Here is a 22249-nt window from a genome sequence, read left to right as displayed (position 1 = left end):
TTCCCACTTGTCTGTCACCCGATTTGGAAATTTTTAAGTTTATAAATGTAGGATTCGAATTACAGAATATCATCAACCAGTAGCGGCCTGGCTTAATTTTCTTGGTGGTGCAAACTATGAAATTGGCGCCCCTGGTATTTTTTTCCTTATTTGCGCCCTCCACCATTAAGTGAAAATATTAAACTGTAAGAACAGTGACTGGTTGAAAGTAACGCCCGGAATCTCTGAGTTAACAAACTTTTATTTATACGAAGGTGATGGTGATGATAACTTGATATCTATTTCCTTGTTATTTCCTGGTCTTACTTTACTCTCTATTAAAGATCAATGCGCTGAAAGAGGCCCCAAAAATTCGAAAGTTGGCAAGAATCAGGGTTCTTTGAAATACTGGCGCCGCAGGCAAAAAGAATTGGTGTAAGAGAGGTCAAACAGCTTAAAAGATATTCTAAAAAGGAAAAAGTTAGTCCGCATAAGACCACAAAAACCACAGCAAGCAGTTTCGATCAATCTCTCATTTTGGGGATGAGCATCCTCTTTAACCCGGGGGATACAAACACTCTCTTGCTTTGATTCAATTAATGTGGATAGTAGTTTTGAAAAAATCGTGAAATAAAAAATTTACATTGCACTTATAGAAGGCGCTAAAAACGTGTCAAAGGGCGCCAAATCGCCCAACCAAACATCAAAAAAAATTTTGGCACCCCCTTGAAAAGCTTTTTTGGCGCCCCTATCAGATCTCTCTGGTGCACTGCACACTCTACACACCCTGCCAGGCCGCCACTTATCAAGCCTGGGAATCCAAATTCTAAATTATTTTCTTATTTTGATTTTTCTGTTATCTACTGCTTGGTCTATTTAGATGCTTGTAAACCCGAGGTCGGTAGTTATTTAGCTCCATGCAATATTTGAAGTAACAAAGTACGCATGTGCTGCCTTCTAATATTGGAATGCAAATGGCTTTAGGACGACCAGGTGGTAAACCAGAAATATCAATATATAAAAACAAAGTTTACAGCCTGGATATCTTGGCTAAATTTTGCCTGGCCACGCAACGCGAGTTATAGTGGAGGTCTGGACTCAAATAACTTTTGGATTAAGCTCATGATAATTAGTGAGATGGAAGGTTTTGTTTTTTAATAAATTGATATCGTCTGCGTTTGCGTACTCATCAGTTTTAAATTACACGCTTTTCACATTGCATTGTATTGCTAAGAAGGAAGGACAGAAAAGCAATTTTTTGTTTACTCAGCACAAAATCAAACAGGGAACACTTATGTAAAACTAAAACCTTCAAGAGCAATAAGAAATCCTCACCGTTGTAATAATCTCTTTGTCTCCGTGATTCAAGCATCGTGTTAAATCTGTCATCCTCCAAATCGGCCAAATCAAGATATCGAGCACAAGTCACTAAAAGTAAATACAGTAGAATCTCTTTAACTCGAGCCCCTAAAACACGAAAGTTTTTCTTGTCCCTTCAGTTATTAATACTTTATAAACCTTACTCTACAACTCGAAATTTCCTTAACTCGAACTAATTTTGATGTGCTCCCTGTGCGGATCAAGTTATGGAGATCAAACTGTACGTGGAAAGAAGGTCATCTATTGCATAATTGAGCTTAGACTCTTCAAAATACTTGGGTGAATTCGAATTTTATTTTGATCTGTCATAATCGCATAGTTTGTGTTAATGAAAAAAAAAAAAAAATGGATAGAGATCTTACCTTGAAATGCAACGAAACAAAGAGCGGTCACGAATATCAACTTCATCTTTGGTTCGTTGGTATTGGCAGGTATACTTGAAAATATTGTTCTGTGTCACTTCGGTCCAAATTGCTATGATGAAGTCGATTTTGTGAATATAGTCTTATACTGCTTTGACACGCCTGAATAAATTATGGTTTTTCAATCAGCCTTGAACGGGGATAGTCTTAAATCAGATTAAATAAAAAGGTATTTTAATGTGTTGAAATGCTACATTGATTTTATCATAAGCATACACATTTTTTATAGGAACAAACTATATAAGAACATAATAGGCTTCGAGGGCCAAATTTTTAAGAACAATTTAATGACATTTTTAGGCTTAAAACTCAAAAACTTAAGAACATCAGGCTTCAAAAATTTTGGATGTTCTTATGAAAACAAACGCGTACTTGATGATTTTGTATATGAGTACAAACTAGCTGATTTCTCTGTTATAAAGGGTAGAAATCTAGGTTTAAAATATCAGTGTGACCCATGCATTTGCTGTCATTTTCTAATCCTGATAAGCTTATAGTCCTAAAGAGATTTTAGTTACTTTCTATAAGTTCCTACAGTAATAATTTTATAAGCTTTGGGTCTTGGGGTCTTGCCTAAGTATGCTTCTACAATGTAGTTATCATTGAATTCGAGACTTAAGTATTAATTGATTTTGTTTTTATGCTTATAAAAACAGGCTTCTGCTCATACTTTAGCAAAAAAAGTTTCTTATAGGAAGTATATCTATAGAGGTCTGAAATTTAGACTAATAAAAACAGAAAGCATTTCGTGCAGAGCCCCCGGCAGAGCCTGCAACCACTTTTTTTATAAAATAACACAGCATGCAAAGTGGCTTTAGGAGAGACATAAATTGCCTTATCTTTTTGATATTATCAGCTTGTGGTACGTACCATTTGAAGATTAATCAGTTATATAGTTAACATTCTGAATGCACTGTGGTTAGTGTCTTGTTTTTAAAATGTTTTGCATGATTTTCAATTTAGATAATATAAAATTTCTCTACTGTATAGGATTACCCACCACTGACATGAGAATCTTTTATTGTGAGTTTTTTTATAAGAACAAACTATATAAGAACATAAGGCTTTGCTGGCTTAATTGCTAAGAGCAACTTAGGAAAATCTTAAGGCTTTGTGGATTCAAAACACCCGATTTCTTGGGAAAATGGTAAAAAATATTCACAAAATTGTCAAAATAAGAACAAGTTAAGAACACTTTTAGGCTTGAAACTCAAAAAAATAAAAAGATCCTGAGGCTTTAAAAATTTTGAATGTTCTTATAAAAAACATGTATGAAAGCAAAATAGAATGGTGAAAGCTTCCCTTTAAAGCTCATGTAGATTTAAATACTGGTTCTCTTCTCAACTAATCATAAAGTTTAGTTATCAATTAGAAATAAAATAGAAAATAGAATAGAATTGCAATTTATTTATTGCCAAGTTACTTATAGATTTATGTAGACATACCTTTGCACAAACTTTTAAGATAAGTAAATGTCTAAAAAATAGACATGAGTTGACTTCACTCGTAGAACACTATTTTCAAAATAAAATTCGTCGATTAAAAAATATACACTTCATCAAAATATTAAGGATAATTAGAACGAAACAAAAACAAACTTTACTCATGGGAATTACATCATCTTTGAGGCTGAAATGATCAACAAAATAATTGGTAGAAAAACATTTCTGCCAAAACATATTTTGAATTTTGCCCCACCCTAAACTATTACATGTTTTTTTCTTATATGAACAAACTGTATAAGAACATCGCTGACCATAATATTAAGAAACATTTTAAGATTTTGGTAACTCTAAAACATCCGATTCCTTGATAGTTTGATCAATCTGTTCCTTTACAGGTATCATTTTGAATAGAAAGGTTGGTCCTCCAAACAAACACTTGATCATGACTCCGAGTACAGAGGTTGCCAAGCGAGAAGGGTCATTTCCCGCCTGTCCGAAAACTGTTCCACCGTGGTAAAGTAAACATTGCTTCACATATATTTCATCAGCCATCACGATGCATTGTCTTTGTTCAGCACTGGGCGAAATAAGAGATTTCCAATCCTGGAAATATCTTGAAAATATGATATTTCCATAAACTTTTGTAAATATGGAAATATGACTTTTCTATATTTCCAAAGTAGTGGAAATACCTTATTTCATGATTTTTCGAAATCTGAAAAATCATATTTTCAAAATTATTCCAACTTTGGGAAATATGATATTTCCAAAAATTTGAAATATCATGACATATGATATTTCCACAACTGTGGAAATATAGTCATATTTCCATATTTACAAAAGTATATGGAAATATCATATTTTCAAGATATTTCCAGGATTGGAAATCTCTTATTTCGCCCAGTGCAGGTTTCACAGCCTTTACGGTTTCATTAATGAACGTACAGTCAGATGTGTTACTGTATTAACTTTCGATGAAATGTGTGTCAGTGTTTTAATCGAAAGTATCTTGAAGTCTGATCGCAGCTGAGAGTACAGTGAACAGGATTGCGAGTAGTAATTAAATGCAAGCATAAGCACCTGTGGTGAATTCAACTTTTTGAATTGAACTAAAACATTATGTTGCGTACAAAGTGCGTAAAAATTTACAACGGAGAAAGTTTAGAAAAAAAAACAAATAACAAAATAGAAAAACATGAACAATAGAAAAAAATAAAATCTAGGATTTAAGTAACCGATCGACTCGGTTATTGAAATTTCCTCTAAAGAGTTGAGCACCAGTTTTGTTTTAACAGTTCGACATCCCCTGATACATAATGCTGTCGATTGAATTAAGGCAAACCAACCCCAACCAGTTCAGTGAGAAAAAAAAAAGAAAAATAGTTCATCCCGTTTATCAGATAGAAGGAGAGCGAGGGCTTTGATGAAATTGTTGGCTTCCCTTCCAGAACTACCGTTTGCTGTGAGTGAAGATCAATGGTGTGAACGAACCCTGTTCTATTTCAACTATCCACCTGTTGTACTGGCTCTTCTTTTCTTTTTCGTTAGCTTCAAAAGCACTTCTGAGGCTCTTCCTAGAGTACCGTTGAGCATAGGCATTAAATACCCGTACATAAAAAAATCCTCGCTGGCGGAGGTCTCATTGCCCCCCCCCCCTGCTCCTTCAGTGTGGATTCGTAGCAATATTTTGCGATGAAATTATTTAAATTCAGTTCGAATTAACTTTAACGCACCTTTCTTGAAAGTGGTCACGTCTGGCCAAAGTTTTCGGCAAATCATTGGTGTTTGTTTTATTTGATCTGCCATCTCTTCTGCCAGATAAGGGATTGACTTTATTCTGTCTCTCAATGTATTTTTTCTTTTTGGATGGTAATCCAAACAGCGGAATATTTTGACAAACCTTTAAAAAGCTGTCATTTCTTTGGCGCAAACCTTCATTCCTTTCAGGGCAACTTTTATTATAATTGGATTCACATCCTTTAATAAGTATTTCTTTCCAATCTCGAACCTTGTTTCTTGCTTTGCGCGACGTCTTTTCTTTCTTTCTTGACGTAATCCACTCTATTTTGATTAAAATTGTTGAGTGCAGGATAGGTTTGTCTCTTCCAATTGCTTTAATCTTTGTTCTATTTCCTTAAATCGATTGATCACCTTTCTTTCCCAAATCTCTGGTCTGATTTAATATTAATTTCCGTTACTTTTTCCTCTTCCACTTGTTCGCATTGTGATAGGTGCTCAGTGTTTTCTTTCTCTGTATTGCAAATTTCTCTCTTCCCTCCATAGTTGTCTTTGGCCTTTATCATGTTTAATTTCACTCACATCAACGTCTGGATGTCGTCTTGTGAGTATCTGGTTAAGTACTCTTTCTCTTCAAATTTGATGATGTACCTCATCTTTGTTTTGGTTTTTCTTTGCATTTCAATTTCTTTCTGGAGGAGTTCTTTGATTGAAGTTTTGGTTGCCTTCTTTACTTCTGATTTTGACATTCCTTTTACGTTTAGATCATACACAATCTCTTCAGTCATTTTGGTTGTCTCATTGTACCAGTTGTTTGTGTGTGTTTCTTCCATTTGACTTTGAAGGATCCTTTTGCCAAGCCTATCAGTTCCGTTGATTAGCTTGTGTATGATCATGATCCTTTTGTATAGAATTGTGAATTTCATTGGCCATATGCCAGTCTCTGCATAGATTCCCCAGGTCGGTGTTGTCCGTGGTAAGCCGCAGATGGATTTGACATTGGTAGCATTTATTGATTCAAGTTTCTGGGATTGTTCTTTAGTCAGCCCTGGCCACAGCTCCACATCACCAAATATTGTGTTGACGCCGGTTTCTTTGTATAGGAACAATTTTGTTCCTATTTCCATTGTCGTTGTCGTTTGACCATATCTGGTGATGGCTCCCATTATCTTTTTGGATTTTCTCTTCGATTTCTTGTAGATGTCTTGTGAAGTCTCCCTTGCAATTAAACCAATTACCAACGTCAAAAATGGGTGTTTGAACGTTTGTTTATGTTTTTATAAAGTGACGTCAATGCATAAAATATGCCCCTTGGAATTTGACGTCAATTCACGTTTGGTAGGCCTTAGACTTAAAACGCATGGCATTTTACTAATTATACCCTGGGCTAAAGGAAATAAAGGCAATGAAGGCAATTTTTTCCCAGTGTTTCAAAACGAAAATCGGGATTTTGAGGGCGTTTCTATTTAGTACTCGACTGTACTTTACACAGAAGGAGATAATATTTTAACGAAGGATAAATACTTCTTCAGTAAACGTTACATAGTAAATAAGGAAAAAATACGAAGCATTTTATTTCTATAATCATTCAAAAATTTAATTTCTAGCACCTCAATAATTGGGAAATAATTACAACCTCTTCCTGCAGACCCAGTACAGTTATTTTAGTCACTTAGGGCAAAAATAATGGACCGAAACTCAATGGGGATTGACATTCCCATGTTTCTTATGGCTGGGGATTTTGATTCCATTGTTATTTCAGATCAAGAAAATCAGTGGGGATGGAAAAATAGCACAATCTTTTGCATTGAGGATTTGTTTACTTGATTATTTTTACCGGGGACCGAAATGGAGGTATAGTTTCCAATGAGGACGATGTTTCGGTCAATTTATCCAGTGGGAAGGTATCTCACCAGGTCTGTGAGAAGGGGTGTATAATTTGAAGCAAATCGTGGTTCACTGGGAGTTTTTCACTCTTTAAAAACAATTACAAAGTGCCATAAATTGTAAAAAGTTTAACATTTTTTGCAGGATTTTCTGCAGTTTTCAACAACCCAACCATGCATCATTCTAAACTCAGCTCTTGATTCTTTACAAATAACATCTTTTTTGAAATGGATGAAAACATCTGCACATACCACATCGTCTTTGCACTCACCACGCTTATGCATGAGATAATCTAAATTTAAAAAAATTAAAGAAAGAGTTGAATATCATAGCAAAAATCAAACCCATTGACTTCAAAGCCTCAGATTGGGCTAGACCCGAAACTCATGGATGGGAAATGATGAGCCACTTACTTACCATTGAAAACACGTGACACGCGTGGTTTTCACACAGACGCCATATTGACAGTAAAACCAGATTTCGAAAATACTCCACTTTAAAGCACAAAGAAAGGGCTAGTTTCAATCCGTCATTCTAAATGCGGAGCAAATCTTAAGGTTTCACCCTTTTCTTGCTTGAGAAATGTTAAAGATACATCTCTAGCTCCTTCGGGCCTCTAGTATAAAACAAGTATAAAACATTTTTAGGCTTTGTGGACCTTAAAACACTAAATTTCTTAGGAAAACGAACAAACATATTTATAAAATGGTGAAAACAAGAACATTTTCAGGCTTGAAACTCAAGAAGTTGAGAACATATTAAAGGCCTCATAAATTTTGGATACTCTGATAAAAATTGTATCTAGTTGTGAGGCCATGTATTTAGTACATACGCAGTGAAGAGGGAGAAGGAGGTTTGGGCAAAAGTGTTTGTCTACGTATTGTTTGAATGACGTCATTTCTATTGTTCTCTGTCTACAAGGGGGAGTCAAATATTTGGAAATTCTTTGTGTATGTATGGATGACACCCCTGTTGGGGTCCTAAAAGGAAGAACCAAAATTCTGATAGAAAAAATGTTTTTTAACGGGTAGATTCTATAATTTACAGCTCAAAAATCCATCAGAGAATTTCAAAACTTTGATGTTTAAGAGAGTTTCTATATTTCAAATAAGAAATTAAACTTCGTTTAATTGGGGACAATATTTTTCGAGTGGGTGTGTGTCATAAACGGTCAGGGGTGTGAACGTCCTAATCTTCATTTAAAATTTTAACTTGGTTCCATCAAAAAGAGAAAAGGAGACAAAACCGCTGAAGTTTGTCGTATTTCAATCATTTTTTCATCATCATAAAGTACATAGAAAAAGTATTACGAATATCCCGGCCTCTATCTATAATTACAAAGTTTTACTTTCGAAAATTTAGGCCCCCATTCGAGCCTCGCACAATGGTATCAAAAAGTCAAATCAGAAAAAGAAGAGGATCAAAATATATAAGATATTTTTGGTGGTTCAATATTTTTTGCGGACACCCTGTATAATGCCAACTTTCATCTCTCACATTCACGTTAGTTTACAATACAATTATACAGCATGTGTCTAAGACGAAAATTTCTAAGGAAAAATACAAAAAAAGCTTTAGAAGGCTTTACGAACTCTAAAACATTTTACCAGAAATCGCAGCAAATCACTTACAAAGTACTAAAAATTACAAATAAGAATTTCCAAAGATTTTTTGTCGCTCTTATATAAAAACAACATTAAGTTTAGCATAATCCACATGATTTTTTACAGTTATGTTTAATATAGGCATAGCCAGGCATTGAGTTATCAGTACAAATGCGTTTACCATGTGCCAAGAAATTGCCACAGTTATCATCGCGATCATCACATGGTCCACCACGTTTGCTCTGGAAATAATCTAAAGGAAAGAAAATACAGTTGAGTTTCTATAACTCAAACACTTTCATCCAGGGGGGGGGTGAAAATAATGGACAAAACCGACGAGTATTGATATTCGACCATATTTTTAAAGGCTGGGGATTTTAATTCCATTGTTTTCGAGCCATAAAATTCAGTGGGGATGGAAGAAATAGCACAAAATGGTTTAGTGAGGATTTGTTTTATCTGATCATTTTCAGCGGGGGCAAAAATTGGAGTATAATTGTCCACTGGGGACGATGTTTTGGCCAATTTTTCTAGCGAGGAAGGGTTCCCAGTGGGTTTATGAGAAGGGGTTGTACTTTAGAAAACAGTTAAGTTAAAATTATTTTAGGGTTTGTTTAGGAAACTAGAAGAAATCTACATGCCAAATATCTCAAACCATCTATCTCATTATCCTTTTACATACCATATCTAGCATTCAAATAATCTCTTCTTGCCATATCTAAGAATAAGGAATGAATGAGGGTCAATATTTGATTAAATTTAGCAAGTAGCCCAAAAGTGACTTTCTCGCCCGAACTTTAAATTGTTAAAAACATGCTCAACAGAATGTTTAAATTGGTTTAAAAAGACTAAAATAAAAGAATCGAAAATAATTGTCACTCTTTCTTTCCCCGGCTTGTCTGTCACCCGATTTGGAAAAGCACTGTACCCTTGATGAGCTCTCTTCCATGTGGCACTTTTTTATTATTTTGTGTGAAAATTGCCCCATGAATAAGAAACCTTTCATGATGGTGGAAAGAACAAAATGGTGACAAAATGAATTCTGACCAATGAAGTATAAGCCCGAAGGGCTAGAATCGAATCTCCTTGGTAGGATTTGAAGCCAACGAATCCTACCAAAGTTGCGCGGCCTTGAGCGGCTCGCCTGGTTTTTACACAAATGACAGATTGAAACTAAAATTTACCGCTAAATTTCGAAAAAAATATCAATCGTAAACAAAGGCATTGCTAGATTCAATCTGTCGTCAAAAATACGGCGCATTTTTTAAGGCTTCACTTTTTCTTGCCTGAGAAAGGTTAGAGATTCTACTCTAGCCCTTCGGGCTTTAAACTCAATGATTCTGACCCTTCTTTGCGAAACAGGTAAAGTCTGTCTCAAAATAATTTGCAGCTGGAGACAAAAATGGCTGTAACTTTTGATAGAATTCGAATCGAGTTACGATTTTGTGCTCGTTTAAAAGATATTCGTGAGTGGAATATCATCAAGTAAAAATTTGGAAAAAAAAGGAAAATGAAAATGAAAAATGAAGAAGAAGAAAATCAATTTCTTTTAGAAATGTGCTATAATTACCATTTTCACAAAAGTGATTCTTCAATTTTAGATCATCATCACTGTCAAAAAATGTATCAAAAATATTCATTCAATCAAAAGATATCAAACAAAGTTTATTGCTGGTTGACTCTATAAACAACGGATTAGAATAGGTGGATTAAGAACTCATAGAAAACACTCCTCGTTAGGTTATCAAACTTTTTTACGAGTTTGCTAGCAATTAAAACTTGATAAGTTGTAAAAAAGTTGTAAAAAATCATTACTTTCAACATTTTCATTGGTCATTACGTATCACGTGGTACATTTTAAATAAGAAAATGCACTTTTTTAGCCCTTTCTATCCAATGCAGAAATTAGCCAAATAATTTGAAATTTATTTGCCTCATTCTAAATACAGTCTTCTTTCACCAGTATGCAACCCATTCGTGACCCATCGATAGTTTCTTAGTTATAGACCATACGTTAATTTTCACTTATCTGAAGATTGCCATTGACAAAAGATTAAAAATTTACATTAAAACTGGTCTAGCGTTTGTTGATGCTAAAACTTAAGTGCAGGATTTAAAATATTTGCAAAATCATCAAAATTGATCGAATCATAGGACAAATTCGTTTTCGAAACTGTATAAATTGGAAAATTGTTCTTATAAAAACAATGAAAAAACTAAACGAGGAGTGCGCAGAGTCATTTACAGATTTTTCTTGTAACAATGAGAAGACAATGGATCTCTCTTGGGAGCAACGAGAGAAGTTAATCCACCTATTCTAATCCGTTGCTATAAAGTAGTAAAAAACGTTAAAAAACGACAAAAAAAACAGCCTTTTGTCGATCAACCAGCAATAAACTTTGTTTGATATCTTTTGATTGAATGAATATTTTTGAAAAAATTTTTCACAGTGATGATGATCGAAGATTGAAGAATCACTCCTGTGAAAATGGTAATTATACCACATTTCTACAAGAAATTGATATTTTTCTTCTTCATTTTTCATTTTCATTTTCCTTTTTTTTTCTCAAATTTTTTAATTGATAATACTCCACTCACGAATATCTTTTAAACGAGCATAAAATCCCAACTTGATTCGAATTCTATCAAAAGTTACAGCAACTTTTTTCTCCAGCTGCAAATTATTTTGAGACAGACTTTAGTTCAATAGACCTTTTGCAAAAGTACGTCAACTTGGCATACTGGAGAAGTGGGACGTGGGACGGTGGGACGCTCAGGTGGGACGGTAGTGGGACGCTCAGGTGGGACGGTAGTGGGACGCTAAGGTGGGACGGTAGTGGGACGCTAAGGTGGGACGGTAGTGGGACGGTAGTGGGACGCTAAAGTGGGACGGTAGTGGGACGCTAAGGTGGGACGGTAGTGGGACGGTAGTGGGACGCTCAGGTTGGACTGTAGTGGGACGCTAAGGTGGGACGGTAGTGGGACGCTCTCTCGTAAGGCTTTTGTATTTTTGCTTCTCTGATAATTATGTACGAGTAAAAAAGAACTCAATATGAGTAAATGAATACTTTCAGTATTAGTTGTTATTCTGATCGGAATACTCTCAAATGATTACGCCAGTATCGACAAAATAACAATGAAAATCCTGCCTATTGTTTGTATGCGCGAATGAAAATCTTTTACGTATTGCTCTCACCGAAGAAACATGACTAGCTAGCGCAGTCGGTAGAGCATCAAATTCCAGGTCAGGTGGTCCAGGGTTCGATTCCCCATCACGTATTTTTTTTTCTTTTCTAAACTAATCTATCCACAGGGATCAAAAATATTTCAGACCTAATCAAAAATATTGATTTTTCAAGCACGGAGGACGAGAAATTTATCTTTTTAAATAGCAGATCTTGTTGTTGTCCTTTAATCTTTTGATACTTTTGATACAATTTTCATCCAAAATCTGTCTTTGAATCATACAAAGTTCCAATACACTTTCCTCGAGATATACATGGGGGGGATATTGGCAAAAAGGGGTACGGATGCTCCGGGGGGGGGGGGGTACTAGGTTTGCGAGGTGACAGGTATGTCCGAGGCAAAAATCGAAAATCGCCCCTTTGAGAGACAAAATTTTGATGATTTTGGGACCCTTTGAGAGATTTTTTCCCTAAATTTAGTTTAAAAGTCTGTACTAGAAGTGTTAAAAATTGGTTGGCTAGTCAGACAGGCTAATAACGTTTTTTCTGAAACAAATATTCTTTTGACACTTTTTGCCGGACAAAATCGGTTCGGAAAAACTGGAGCAACCTTCGATTGCCTTATCGGACTTTTTAGGTGTTGGACTAGATGATGTCGGATGCATGACTTTTGAAGACTCCTCCCCCCAGTTTGTGAAATCATCATTCTGAGCAGTTTTTCCAAGAGAAAAATAAATAAAATCTGTATTTCCAATTAAATAAGACAGGCTATGAATTTTCGCATAGGAAATTGATTTTCTGTGGTTTCTCAAGGGAATAATAATCTTCTTTTTCAAAAAGAAAAATTCAACTAATGATTGCTCAAGGAATTTCAGTTATTTTGTATTTTTTGCAAGGGAAATACCTTTTCTTTCAAAAGAAAATCATAAAGTGCTGTGATTTTCCTTGGAGAAATACGTGAAAATTGATTTTCCTGGGAAAGAACGGAACAAAGGATTTTCCTTGGAAAATACGCAACAACTAATTTTCCTCAGAAAATACGGACCAGTGATTTTCCTTGGAAAATATGCAACAACTAATTTTCCTTGGAAAATACGCAACAACTAATTTTCCTTGGAAAATACGCAACAACTATTTTCCTCAGAAAATACGGACCAGTGATTTTCCTTGGAAAATATGGTCTAGTGATCTTCCTTGGAAAATACGCAATAACTAAATTTCCTTGGAAAATACGCAACAACTAATTTTCCTTGGAAAATACGCAACAATTTTCCTTGAAATACGCATACTAATTTTCCTTGGAAAATACGCAACAACTATTTTCCTCAGAAAATACGGACCAGTGATTTTCCTTGGAAAATACGGTCTAGTGATCTTCCTTGGAAAATCAATAACTAAATTTCTTGGAAATACGCAACAACTAATTTTCCTTGGAAATACGCAACAACTATTTTCCTCAGAAAATACGGACCAGTGATTTTCCTTGGAAAATACGGTCTAGTGATCTTCCTTGGAAATACGCAATAACTAAATTTCCTTGGAAAATACGAATAACTAAATTTCCTTGGAAAATACGCGATAACTAATTTTCCTTGGAAAATAAGGGACAAACTAGTTTTCCTTGAATTAATTATTTAATCTTCTTATCTTCTAATCTTTCTTATCCTTTCGGGCTGACCTTCCAGCACAGCTGGTTTATTTCCTTTAATCCTAGGAAGCGTTTCTCTTTATAAAAATAATTTTACATAAAAATATAGCATGCTTTTGTTTCGAAACTGCTGATGCAAGATTTAATTACAAAAAATATAACATGATAGTTTTCGAGTGTTATATATATTTAGTGCAATCGGCTCTTGCATGTTGGAAATAATCTAAAATCATTTCTTTAAGAAGTCAATACCTTGACAGGGTAAAATTATACAAGTCATGGCAAAATAAAGGTCTCATGATAATCATTGTTCACTTCTCTTGCACATCAGCTGCGTGGCCGAGTGGATAAGTCGATGAAACTTAAGGGCAACTTAAAGGCAACTTAAGGGTAATGATTATAGAGAGTTTGAATCCTATACGGGTGCGACGAAAATTGTGTTATTTTGTCTGTTTTGTCAACATTGATCAAACTTTTTCTGGTTTTATGAGCTCTTATTGATATTTTTGAAAATTTCCGTTAAAATTTTAAGAAACAAAAATTGGGGGGGGGGCAGTCAGGCAAATTGACCGACGCCGCGACGGGTATCTGCAGCGGTTTAGGCTATCTGATATTCCGATGGCGTATTGGCGGCCGCCCACGCTAAAGCATACTGTCAATTGGTAACCCCCCCCGGAGTGTCACCTCAGCTTGATGCAGTTTGATTCAAGTACAGTATTTCAAAATGGATAAGGTTGATTAGCGGGTGGAGAGTCAAGAGTCAAGAGTTATGACTTTCCCTTGTCTTGAAAATCTAATGTTCCAAAACTTTCAACTAAAAAAATGCTAAAAAATCGGCTTTCGTCTTTTTTTATTATATCTTATAAACACTTTTTTCAGAACCACATGAAAAAAAAGCAAAACTGACTGAATATGCTGCCAAAAAAGTGATTGACAGGTCTAAAATGATTGACAGGCCCGGGTTAGATATTTCCGTGAGCATCTCGTTATATTTATCAAAAAGTAATATACTTGTGGAAAAGCCCAATTATTCTACTTTTTCGAATGCTGTGTCATGGAATTTTTTAACAATTAAATAAACGGGTTTTCCTCTGATGTAAAACAACCTCGAGTCCTATCCTGAAAATTGACATTGAGCGTAGAAAAAAGACAAATGAAAGTATTTTCCTTTTTAATTCATATTTCCAATAATTAAAGACTAACTTGAAAACACCAAGAGTGAAATGTAGCTAAATGATTAGAACGCCTTGCGACTTAGAATTTTTTTTCAAAACTGAAAATTTGACCCTGGCTCGAACTACCAAAGTCTCTTGTCAATGGTTCCGAGTCCGGCACGCTAGCAATGTACTATCGAACCGATAAGATACTTCGCAATTCAAAAATCCTTATAAAAAACACTACTGCATATACGGGTGAACTGACCTTGGACCTCATGGGCTAGGTCTTTGTAGCTTCGATCAAATTGATTATGTTATTATTTTATAATCCATTCACTATGAAAAAAGTCAAAAACATTTCGATCGATCTGTGTATTGTTTATAAGTACTTGACCTGTCCCTCTTCACTGTATTATAAAAAGAAAAAGACAAAATACATATAAAAGAGCGTCCCACTACCGTCCCACTTGAGCGTCCCACTACCGTCCCACCTTAGCGTCCCACTACCGTCCCACCTTAGCGTCCCACTACCGTCCCACCTTAGCGTCCCACTACCGTCCCACCTTAGCGTCCCACACCCGTCCCACCTATCGTCCCACTACCGTCCCACCTTACGTCCCCACTACCGTCCCACCTTAGCGTCCCACTACCGTCCCACTACCGTCCCACCTTAGCGTCCCACTACCGTCCCACTTGAGCGTCCCACTCGAGCGTCCCACCTGAGCGTCCCACCGTCCCACGTCCCACTTCTCCAGTATGCCGTCAACTTGCTTTGTATTCAAACAATTACCATGGCGATTGTGTCCCTTGAGACACTAAATGATTCTTTTATGAATAGAAAGTAGTTTAATAAAATCCGCTGGGAGTTAATCACCTTGGCAATAATTTCAAAACGAGACAAGTGATGTTCGTGACGTAATTTATGAAAAGGTCTATCGGCAACAAAGTCCAATAGGATTAAAGTCAGCTAGGGGATTATAAAACTTAAGTAAAATCATTGTTATTATTTATGAGCATATGGTTGTATGTCTCAAGGTTACAAAATCTAGAGGGTTACTGTTTCGCTAAAATTGAATTTAAAAGACGTTGCCAAAGATTTATTTCACACACAGTTATTGAAATTTTCAAATCTTCGTATTCCTTTCTGGTCCTGGCATGAATTATAACCCTAGTACCCCTCTCTCATCCTGGTATCGAAATTTGCACATTTTACCTTCAACAACATGTCTTTTGTGAATCATATTTTCGTCCATGTCGACTGGATTTTTAGCACGGTGGAAGTGACGTGCCATTGTTACTGAAAGATAAAAAAAATTCTTTGACTACCATACCCTGGTCTTTTCACGGCACACAACGTTGTTTCAACGTTTATCTAACATTATATGGACGTTGTGAACATTAGATGAACGTTGCAACAACATTGTGTGCCAGCTGGGGGTGGCCCTTAAAAACGTATCAAAAATTTAAGAACATCAGAAGGCTTAAAAAACTTTGAAGGTTCTCATAAATACGTGAATCTTACCATGGATCGTAACGAAGCAAAGAGTGGCTAAAAGTAACAACTTCATCTTCGAGTCGAATTTAAAAAGCGTTGAAATATTTTGGAATTGTCCACACTGTACAGCAGCAAAAACAAAACGCGAATAATGTAAAGTCTTGAATATTTGATTTATATAATGTTTAGTGCGAAAGAAAATTCTCTGTTGTAATGCTGCTTTGTAATAATAATTCGCTGGAAACGCCCTAATTGAGAATTTGTCTTTTGTATCGCTTTGAGTAGCATCATGATGGAGCTATTAAAACAAACTCCTAATAGCTCCATGGTAGGATTAGCTTTTCCTCCTACGGTTCATGAAATTATTAAAGAAATAAAGAAACAATTTCACCATACTGAGCAAACAAAATATTTGACTAAAATAAGACACAGCTATTGCTGGTTTTTCCATATATATCGCATGAAACAGTTTAACTACATCTATTTTTTTTATCAATTCCTTAAAGAAAAAAGTCTTCGCTGCTAACTGTTCTATTGTATTTGGAAAAGTATTGGGTCAATTAAAAGTTTGGACAAAAATCGGATGCAACTTAGATTTTATCTCTTCGTGTCCACAAAAAACCAGATGAGATGGAGTTTTTATAAGATACTTTGGTAATTGGTCATTTGAAGTAATAAAAGTGATGCGTTCTTTAGAAAAAGTAACAAAATTGTTTTATTACTGGTTAACGACCAACCAAATCAAATAAGAGCTTGTAAAAAATCCATCTCGTCCCACAAAAACTCAAGCATTTATTCACAGTTTGTTTGGAAATACAAGTATGCTTGAAGCATGCGACGGTGGGACAGATGCTCGTTCCATGCAGGCATGTTCCGTTCAATCAATTTTTGACGACATTTCTGGTCAAAAAATTGAATTTCGATGGTAATTTTCAATTTTCAATTTTCGAGTCAAAAAATTGAAAATTGAATTTTGATTGAAAGTTTCAATTTTGTTTTTATTTCTGCCAGAAATGAACTGAAATTTCCAGTATCATCTTTGATTTTCTAATATAAACTTTTTGTATTGAAAATTGAAAATAATATTTTCAAATACTGAAATTTTGTCGTGAAGAATTGAATTTGACAAAACCAAACCAATTTGTAAAAAAAACGTCTCGGATGAAAAAATTGAAAGTTGAAAATGATTTACAACCAGTTACAAAGAAGACAAAGGAAACAATAGTTTTATTCAGTCTCTTCTTTGTTAGTCTTATTTTTCTCTTAATGTAACGATTACACACGCGCTTACTTCATTAAGAGCTGAAATGGAAGTGGCGAGAGTAAATAAGCACATCCAGACTCAGCCGAATTATAGGTGTTCTAATAAAAAAAAATCGGCTAAAGTCAGTACCTTTTTAAAATCTGAAATCTGAGGCTCACATTTTTCTTAATCCGGGGGGGGTACTACCCTTGTCGACCGACGGGGGTGCTCCGCTGGACCCTACGTGGGACTCGAAATTTGCGAAAAAAGTGACCCTGAACGGGACTAAAATTCCAAAATTTTCTACTTTTTCCCCAAATTTTCCAAAAATAGGCACCCTACGAGGGACTGATTTTTCTATTTTAGTGTTTTTGCGGCCCTACGTGGGACTCGTGGAGGTTAAAAAAGGTATCCTAACCAGCGGAGCATCCCAGTAACCCACCTTGCCCTAGTACCCCCCCCCCCGGGTTCTTAATATGTTCTTAGATTTAGGCCAATTTCCAGCCTTCTTTTGAAATTGTTCTTATAAAAAAAGAGTGTAGTCAAATATAAAAGGCCAGACAAAGACCAAAGAGTATCCGAAGAGTTAAATATTACGTAAAGGAAATTGCTCCAGCGTGAAATTTATGCCATAATGTATTTATAGAACCCAAAACTAAATTAAGCTGCAAAGACCTGGAAACTAGACAGCAACAAATAACAATAAAACCGATGAAACACTACTTTTGAGCATCTGTTTTCGTGGAAAAGCAAGCGTGATAAAAAATTGGTTTGGTTTTGTCAATTTCAATTTCTTACGACACAATTTTCAGTATTTGAAAATACTATTTTCAATTTTCAATGCAAGAAGTTTATATTAGAAAATCAAAGATGATACTGGAAATTTCAGTTCATTTCTGGCAATAAACAAAACGAAAATTGAAACTAGCAGTCAAAATTCAATTTTCAATTTTTTAACTCGAAAATTGAAAATTGAATATTGCCATCAAGATTCAATTTTTTGACCAAAAATGTCGTCAAAAATTGAATGAACGAAACATGCACACACGTCGTTCATCCGTGTATGAAAACGTCCATTCAATTTTCATCTAATTTTTAATAATTTGAAAATTGAAAATTGATTTTTTGCAGCAATTTTCAATATTTCATAAAGTTCAAAAATTGAATTTCAAATTTTGGTCCAATTTACATTTTTTTTTCACGCCCAAAAAAATTGAGAACTGAATATTCATCCGATTTTCAATATTTTTCAGTCTCAAAAAAATTGAAAGTATAATTTCGACCTTATTTTTAATTTTTTGACCTTTAAAATTTATTGAAATTCCAATAGGGGTCAAAAGGGAATGGCACTAATTAGGAGGCTGGGAACTAAATCCAAAACACAACCTTTTGTCATTGGGGATCTGGGAAGAAAATATGTGTGCATGTGTGCACGATACAGAATACATTAATTGTTATAAGAATTTGGAACATTTATTTATAACACCCATAAATTAGTGTCCCTGTCAGGTCCGCCCCGGTGAATAACACCGGTGAAAAAGATGCTCTAAAAATAGCCTAAATTTAATGCACATGGCCGGTGTGTCAGCGGTTAATTGGAAAGTTATTGTATCACCATGACGTAATTTCAACAAAAGCCTAATCATACAGTAAAAGATATAAAATAAATAAGATTATAAAGAAATGTGCTCTCGACAAAAATATGATAACATAATATACTTTTTCCTTTCTTTCTTGTGAACCACTGACCGTGCCGCTGGCCGTGCCGCTGGCCGTGCCGCTGGCCGTGCCGCTGACCCTTTTTGTCAGTCAATTTTGCCTTTCGGAAAAATTTTTGTTAGTTAGCCACACCCAAAGAAGAAAAAGATCAAAAGGAGATGACGTAGATTTTACGTAAACACCTACTTTCATCTCGTGTCTCATTTTAGAAATACCCACCAGAGATATTTAAAGAATTTTCTCCCGTGTCTGTTACCATTTATTTGCTAACTATTGTGTATTGATCGAAACTCCATTCTAGTTTGAATAGATTTTACAGGTACTTTTTCTTTGAACTTTAAATTATTTTTTGCATAAACAAACGCGTATCGTTGGGTTTCTCATTTTTACTTTCCTTTGTCACTTTCCCTATTGTTTTCATCGTCATTTTCTTTTCACGCTATTGTTTCATAAGAAAAAGCTTAAATCTGATTGGTTATCTGACATCTGACAAACCCACGTGATCTCAAAAGCTATTGTTAAAAAAATTAGAAATTTATTTAGCAGCTACGCGAAATTTTCACCATCTACAGTTAACACTTGAAGTGAAAGGTGTGCGAAAACTTTTAGGATGAAAGTCTTTACACTATGCTATGGTGCTGCAGAAGTTAAACTCAGGATTTCTCAAGTCATTCCGCAAAACATTGGGAGATCCTTTCAAGTAAGTTTTGTCTCTTCCATATTCCTACCGTGATGTTTTGCTTCAATAATTTCAAATGCTGTATCAGGGAAATCCCTTTTTTTCACAAACCATGAAATAATTTATTTGACTCGTAATCTTAGAGCTTCAAATTGTTTTAGTAATTAATCCTAAAAAATATCAGAGAATTTTTGGAGTAAAAACATATTGTATCAAGTTGAGCATGGTAGCATGTCTAGGTCACTAGGGCTTATAGTAATTTTTCAAGATCAATCGATAGAAAAATTCTATTCTGAAACCAAACTGTCTGTAGAACAGAATTACTTTCCAGAACTCTTATAGGAATGACCCAATGCTGGTTTTAATCTTCTTTTTAAATATCAAATTTTATTTATTTTTCAGATTGCTGACACCAGTGGCATCTTCTTGAAATTCGGGTCAAGTGCTGAATTTATTAATAATGAGGGAGTTTTCGAGCTCGGAGACTACCCAGACAAAACTACATTCACTGTATGTATCAGTGGCATCAGTGGAAACCAAGCAAGTCAACCACAACCATCCACCAGTTCGTCACCGGCAACATCACAAGCATCTACCCCCATAAGACAGTCGTCACCAGTGTCCATATCGCGAATCACACGAAAAGTATTGGCTTCAGTCAGAGTGGTGAGAGCAGATGTAGGAGAAAACGGAAAGCCAGCAAATGTGCATTTCCACAACACAATCGTACACGTAAAACTTTACTCAGAGGATCAGGCCAACGTTCGTTATATCCTCGAAGTGGTTAACAATGAAGTTAGTGACGTTGAAGATATTGTTCTTGTGGGTCCCGATGGAATCACTATACCAGACCAGGAAGGAACCAGAGGTTAGTAAAAAGCTTTTCTTTTCTCAGACCCACCTTATTCCATTTTGAAAAGAGCTTAAGTGGAAAATGTAACAATGTAAAGGCTTTTTTAATAAGAATATCCTCTACACAAGAATATCAAGTTGAAAATTGGCCAAGTCGTAAGAATAACCTAAGAACACATCTAGGATAGGTTGACAGATTTTTATGAGAACTGATTCGATTGAGTTCTTCGACTAAAATCGAGACTTTGAGACAGAAGTCGCTCTTTAGTTAATACCATTGTGTATGTAGACGTCTTGAAAGTTTTATTTTAATGTTTGTATTAAGGGCTAGTCTCGAAAAAGTAAAGTATGTTAAGGATACTTTAATGTCAGAAATTTTTTGCGTCCAGAATAACCCCTCAATTCGCGAAATTAAATGGTCGCGGCTAATTCGCGAAAATTAATTCCCACGAGACACGGTCTTCAGATTTTCTTGATTATTTTTTGCTTATTAGAACATGCAAAATGTCGCGAAAAAGAATTCCAGCAAGATGAATTCTTGCTAATTCGCGAAATTGAATTCCATCGAAACACGCGAAATTTCGCGTATAATGGCCTGATTGGCGAAACTTTCTGGACGCGAGAATTTCTGACATTAAAGTATTTTCAAAGTAATTTTCTGAAACTTTGGTTTAGTATTTTTTAAGGGTGCGATTTTGACAGACATACCGTCAGTTGTCAAACCCAATGTCCCCTGGGATTTTATCGCATCTGCCTAAAATAATTTTGCGTCAAGTTATAACCTTGCAATTTATACTCTTTTCAGGGATAACGTTCTGGAAAGTTGGTTCCCGGAAGGTTTTTGCTGTCGATAGAGAAGAAATGGATCGACATAGATCACTCGAGTTCGATTCAAGCCCTGCAGTGACACTTCGTAAACGCAGACGTACCAACAATTCAAGCAGTGAAGACAGAGATCCAACAAACAGTTTGTTATCTGAGCTTTCCGAAGTTAAACGTTTGCTCAAGAGCTACAAATCTCTTGCATTCAAACACAAGTTCCCCGTTTCCTATCTAAAAGCTCTAGAAGAGGCGTTCACATGTTGCATCTGCCAACGATTTCCAGCCCGGCAACCAATGGGTTGCCAACAGTGTGGTACATTGGTAAGCTGTCAGTCATGCTCTGATCGCCACTACGCTGGCTCCAATTGTTTGTCATCCAAGTCTTGTCCGAAATGCCGATGCCCCCGAGGTGTGGCGCAATCTTTTAGATTACGTGGATTCGACGAGTTAATTGACCAAATTTTGATCATGGAAAATCTCTCTGACACAGAAGATGCTGATAACGAAAATGACGATGGATTTGATGACACCTTGCCAGTCGTGGTTCCTGAGTAATTCGATAAACTCATTGAAATAGTTTTGAAGATTTTATACTATTTCTAAGTTGTAAAAAAGAAAGTTTTAAAAAGTTATATCCCTGAAAGATGTTCTCTTCTCTCAAAGCATATCTCTGTCTCGTCTCATCATATTATAGGGTTGGATCTGATGGGGTGGGTATGTTTCGTGTAAAATGAGGCTAAAAAGTATTCTTTTAAATGATTTGTAATCGAATTTTAAAGAGTTATATAATTCTAGTTGATTTTTTACTTCTAAAAATTCGGAGTTCCCAAAATTGATGACCTCAGTTAAAGCTAAATGTATTGATTTCATTCAGTGATAAAGTTCTTCCGTCTCAGATGGATTTCCGTCTCACAGAAATTGTTGTCAAAGTTTTCCGTCTCGGTTAGAAATGGTTATTTAGCAAGAAATACACGCTTTTTTTTATAAGAATAGTG

General features: G+C 35.5%; 2 protein-coding genes and 1 long non-coding RNA gene across 6 annotated transcripts; 1 reads left to right on the top strand and 2 right to left on the bottom strand.

Annotated features, from left to right (window-relative positions):
• Positions 1-1289: 1289 nt before the first annotated feature.
• On the bottom strand, positions 1290-3330 carry LOC136810998 (uncharacterized). Of its 4 annotated transcripts, none has more exons than XR_010847182.1 (3): positions 3227-3330; positions 1722-1927; positions 1290-1407 (listed from the first exon to the last, which is right to left on the bottom strand). It is a non-coding gene; the product is annotated as an uncharacterized lncRNA (long non-coding RNA). The 4 variants fall into 4 exon arrangements; XR_010847183.1 differs by having other exon boundaries at positions 1722-1883; positions 3227-3328; XR_010847184.1 differs by lacking the exon at positions 3227-3330 and adding an exon at positions 3205-3223.
• A 4769-nt stretch (positions 3331-8099) lies between these two features.
• On the bottom strand, positions 8100-16102 carry LOC136810997 (uncharacterized). Its single transcript, XM_067067608.1, has 4 exons — positions 15967-16102; positions 15658-15741; positions 9137-9172; positions 8100-8707 (listed from the first exon to the last, which is right to left on the bottom strand). The coding sequence occupies exons 1-4, from the start codon at positions 16010-16012 to the stop codon at positions 8553-8555; spliced, it is 321 nt and encodes a 106-aa protein (XP_066923709.1). The 5' UTR covers positions 16013-16102; the 3' UTR covers positions 8100-8552.
• Positions 16103-19456: 3354 nt separating this feature from the next.
• LOC136811012 (uncharacterized) lies at positions 19457-21888 on the top strand. Its single transcript, XM_067067616.1, has 3 exons — positions 19457-19601; positions 19983-20448; positions 21238-21888. Exons 1-3 carry the CDS (start codon positions 19512-19514, stop codon positions 21807-21809), a joined length of 1128 nt encoding a protein of 375 aa, XP_066923717.1. The 5' UTR covers positions 19457-19511; the 3' UTR covers positions 21810-21888.
• The last annotated feature ends 361 nt before the right edge of the window (positions 21889-22249 follow it).

Source organism: Clytia hemisphaerica, unplaced genomic scaffold (assembly GCF_902728285.1).
Source record: "Clytia hemisphaerica strain Z4C2 unplaced genomic scaffold, Clytia hemisphaerica genome assembly, whole genome shotgun sequence".
In the NCBI taxonomy this organism is placed as follows: Eukaryota; Metazoa; Cnidaria; class Hydrozoa; order Leptothecata; family Clytiidae; genus Clytia; species Clytia hemisphaerica.
Note: the sequence above shows the minus strand (reverse complement) of the source record. Positions and strands in the feature narration are given on the sequence as shown.

What these genes read in the sequence shown, in the direction of transcription:
- LOC136810997 (XM_067067608.1), bottom strand. Translation starts at nt 16,012, where the DNA reads ATGAAGTTGTTACTTTTAGCCACTCTTTGCTTCGTTACGATCCATG. An exon ending in TTGCTTCGTTACGATCCATG is followed by an intron (nt 15,742 to 15,966) that starts GTAAGATTCACG and finishes TTTATCTTTCAG; the next exon opens with TAACAATGGCACGTCACTTC. An exon ending in CAAAAGACATGTTGTTGAAG is followed by an intron (nt 9,173 to 15,657) that starts GTAAAATGTGCA and finishes CCTTATTCTTAG; the next exon opens with ATATGGCAAGAAGAGATTAT.
- LOC136811012 (XM_067067616.1), top strand. Translation starts at nt 19,512, where the DNA reads ATGAAAGTCTTTACACTATGCTATGGTGCTGCAGAAGTTAAACTCAGG. An exon ending in ACATTGGGAGATCCTTTCAA is followed by an intron (nt 19,602 to 19,982) that starts GTAAGTTTTGTC and finishes TTTATTTTTCAG; the next exon opens with ATTGCTGACACCAGTGGCAT. An exon ending in AGACCAGGAAGGAACCAGAG is followed by an intron (nt 20,449 to 21,237) that starts GTTAGTAAAAAG and finishes TACTCTTTTCAG; the next exon opens with GGATAACGTTCTGGAAAGTT.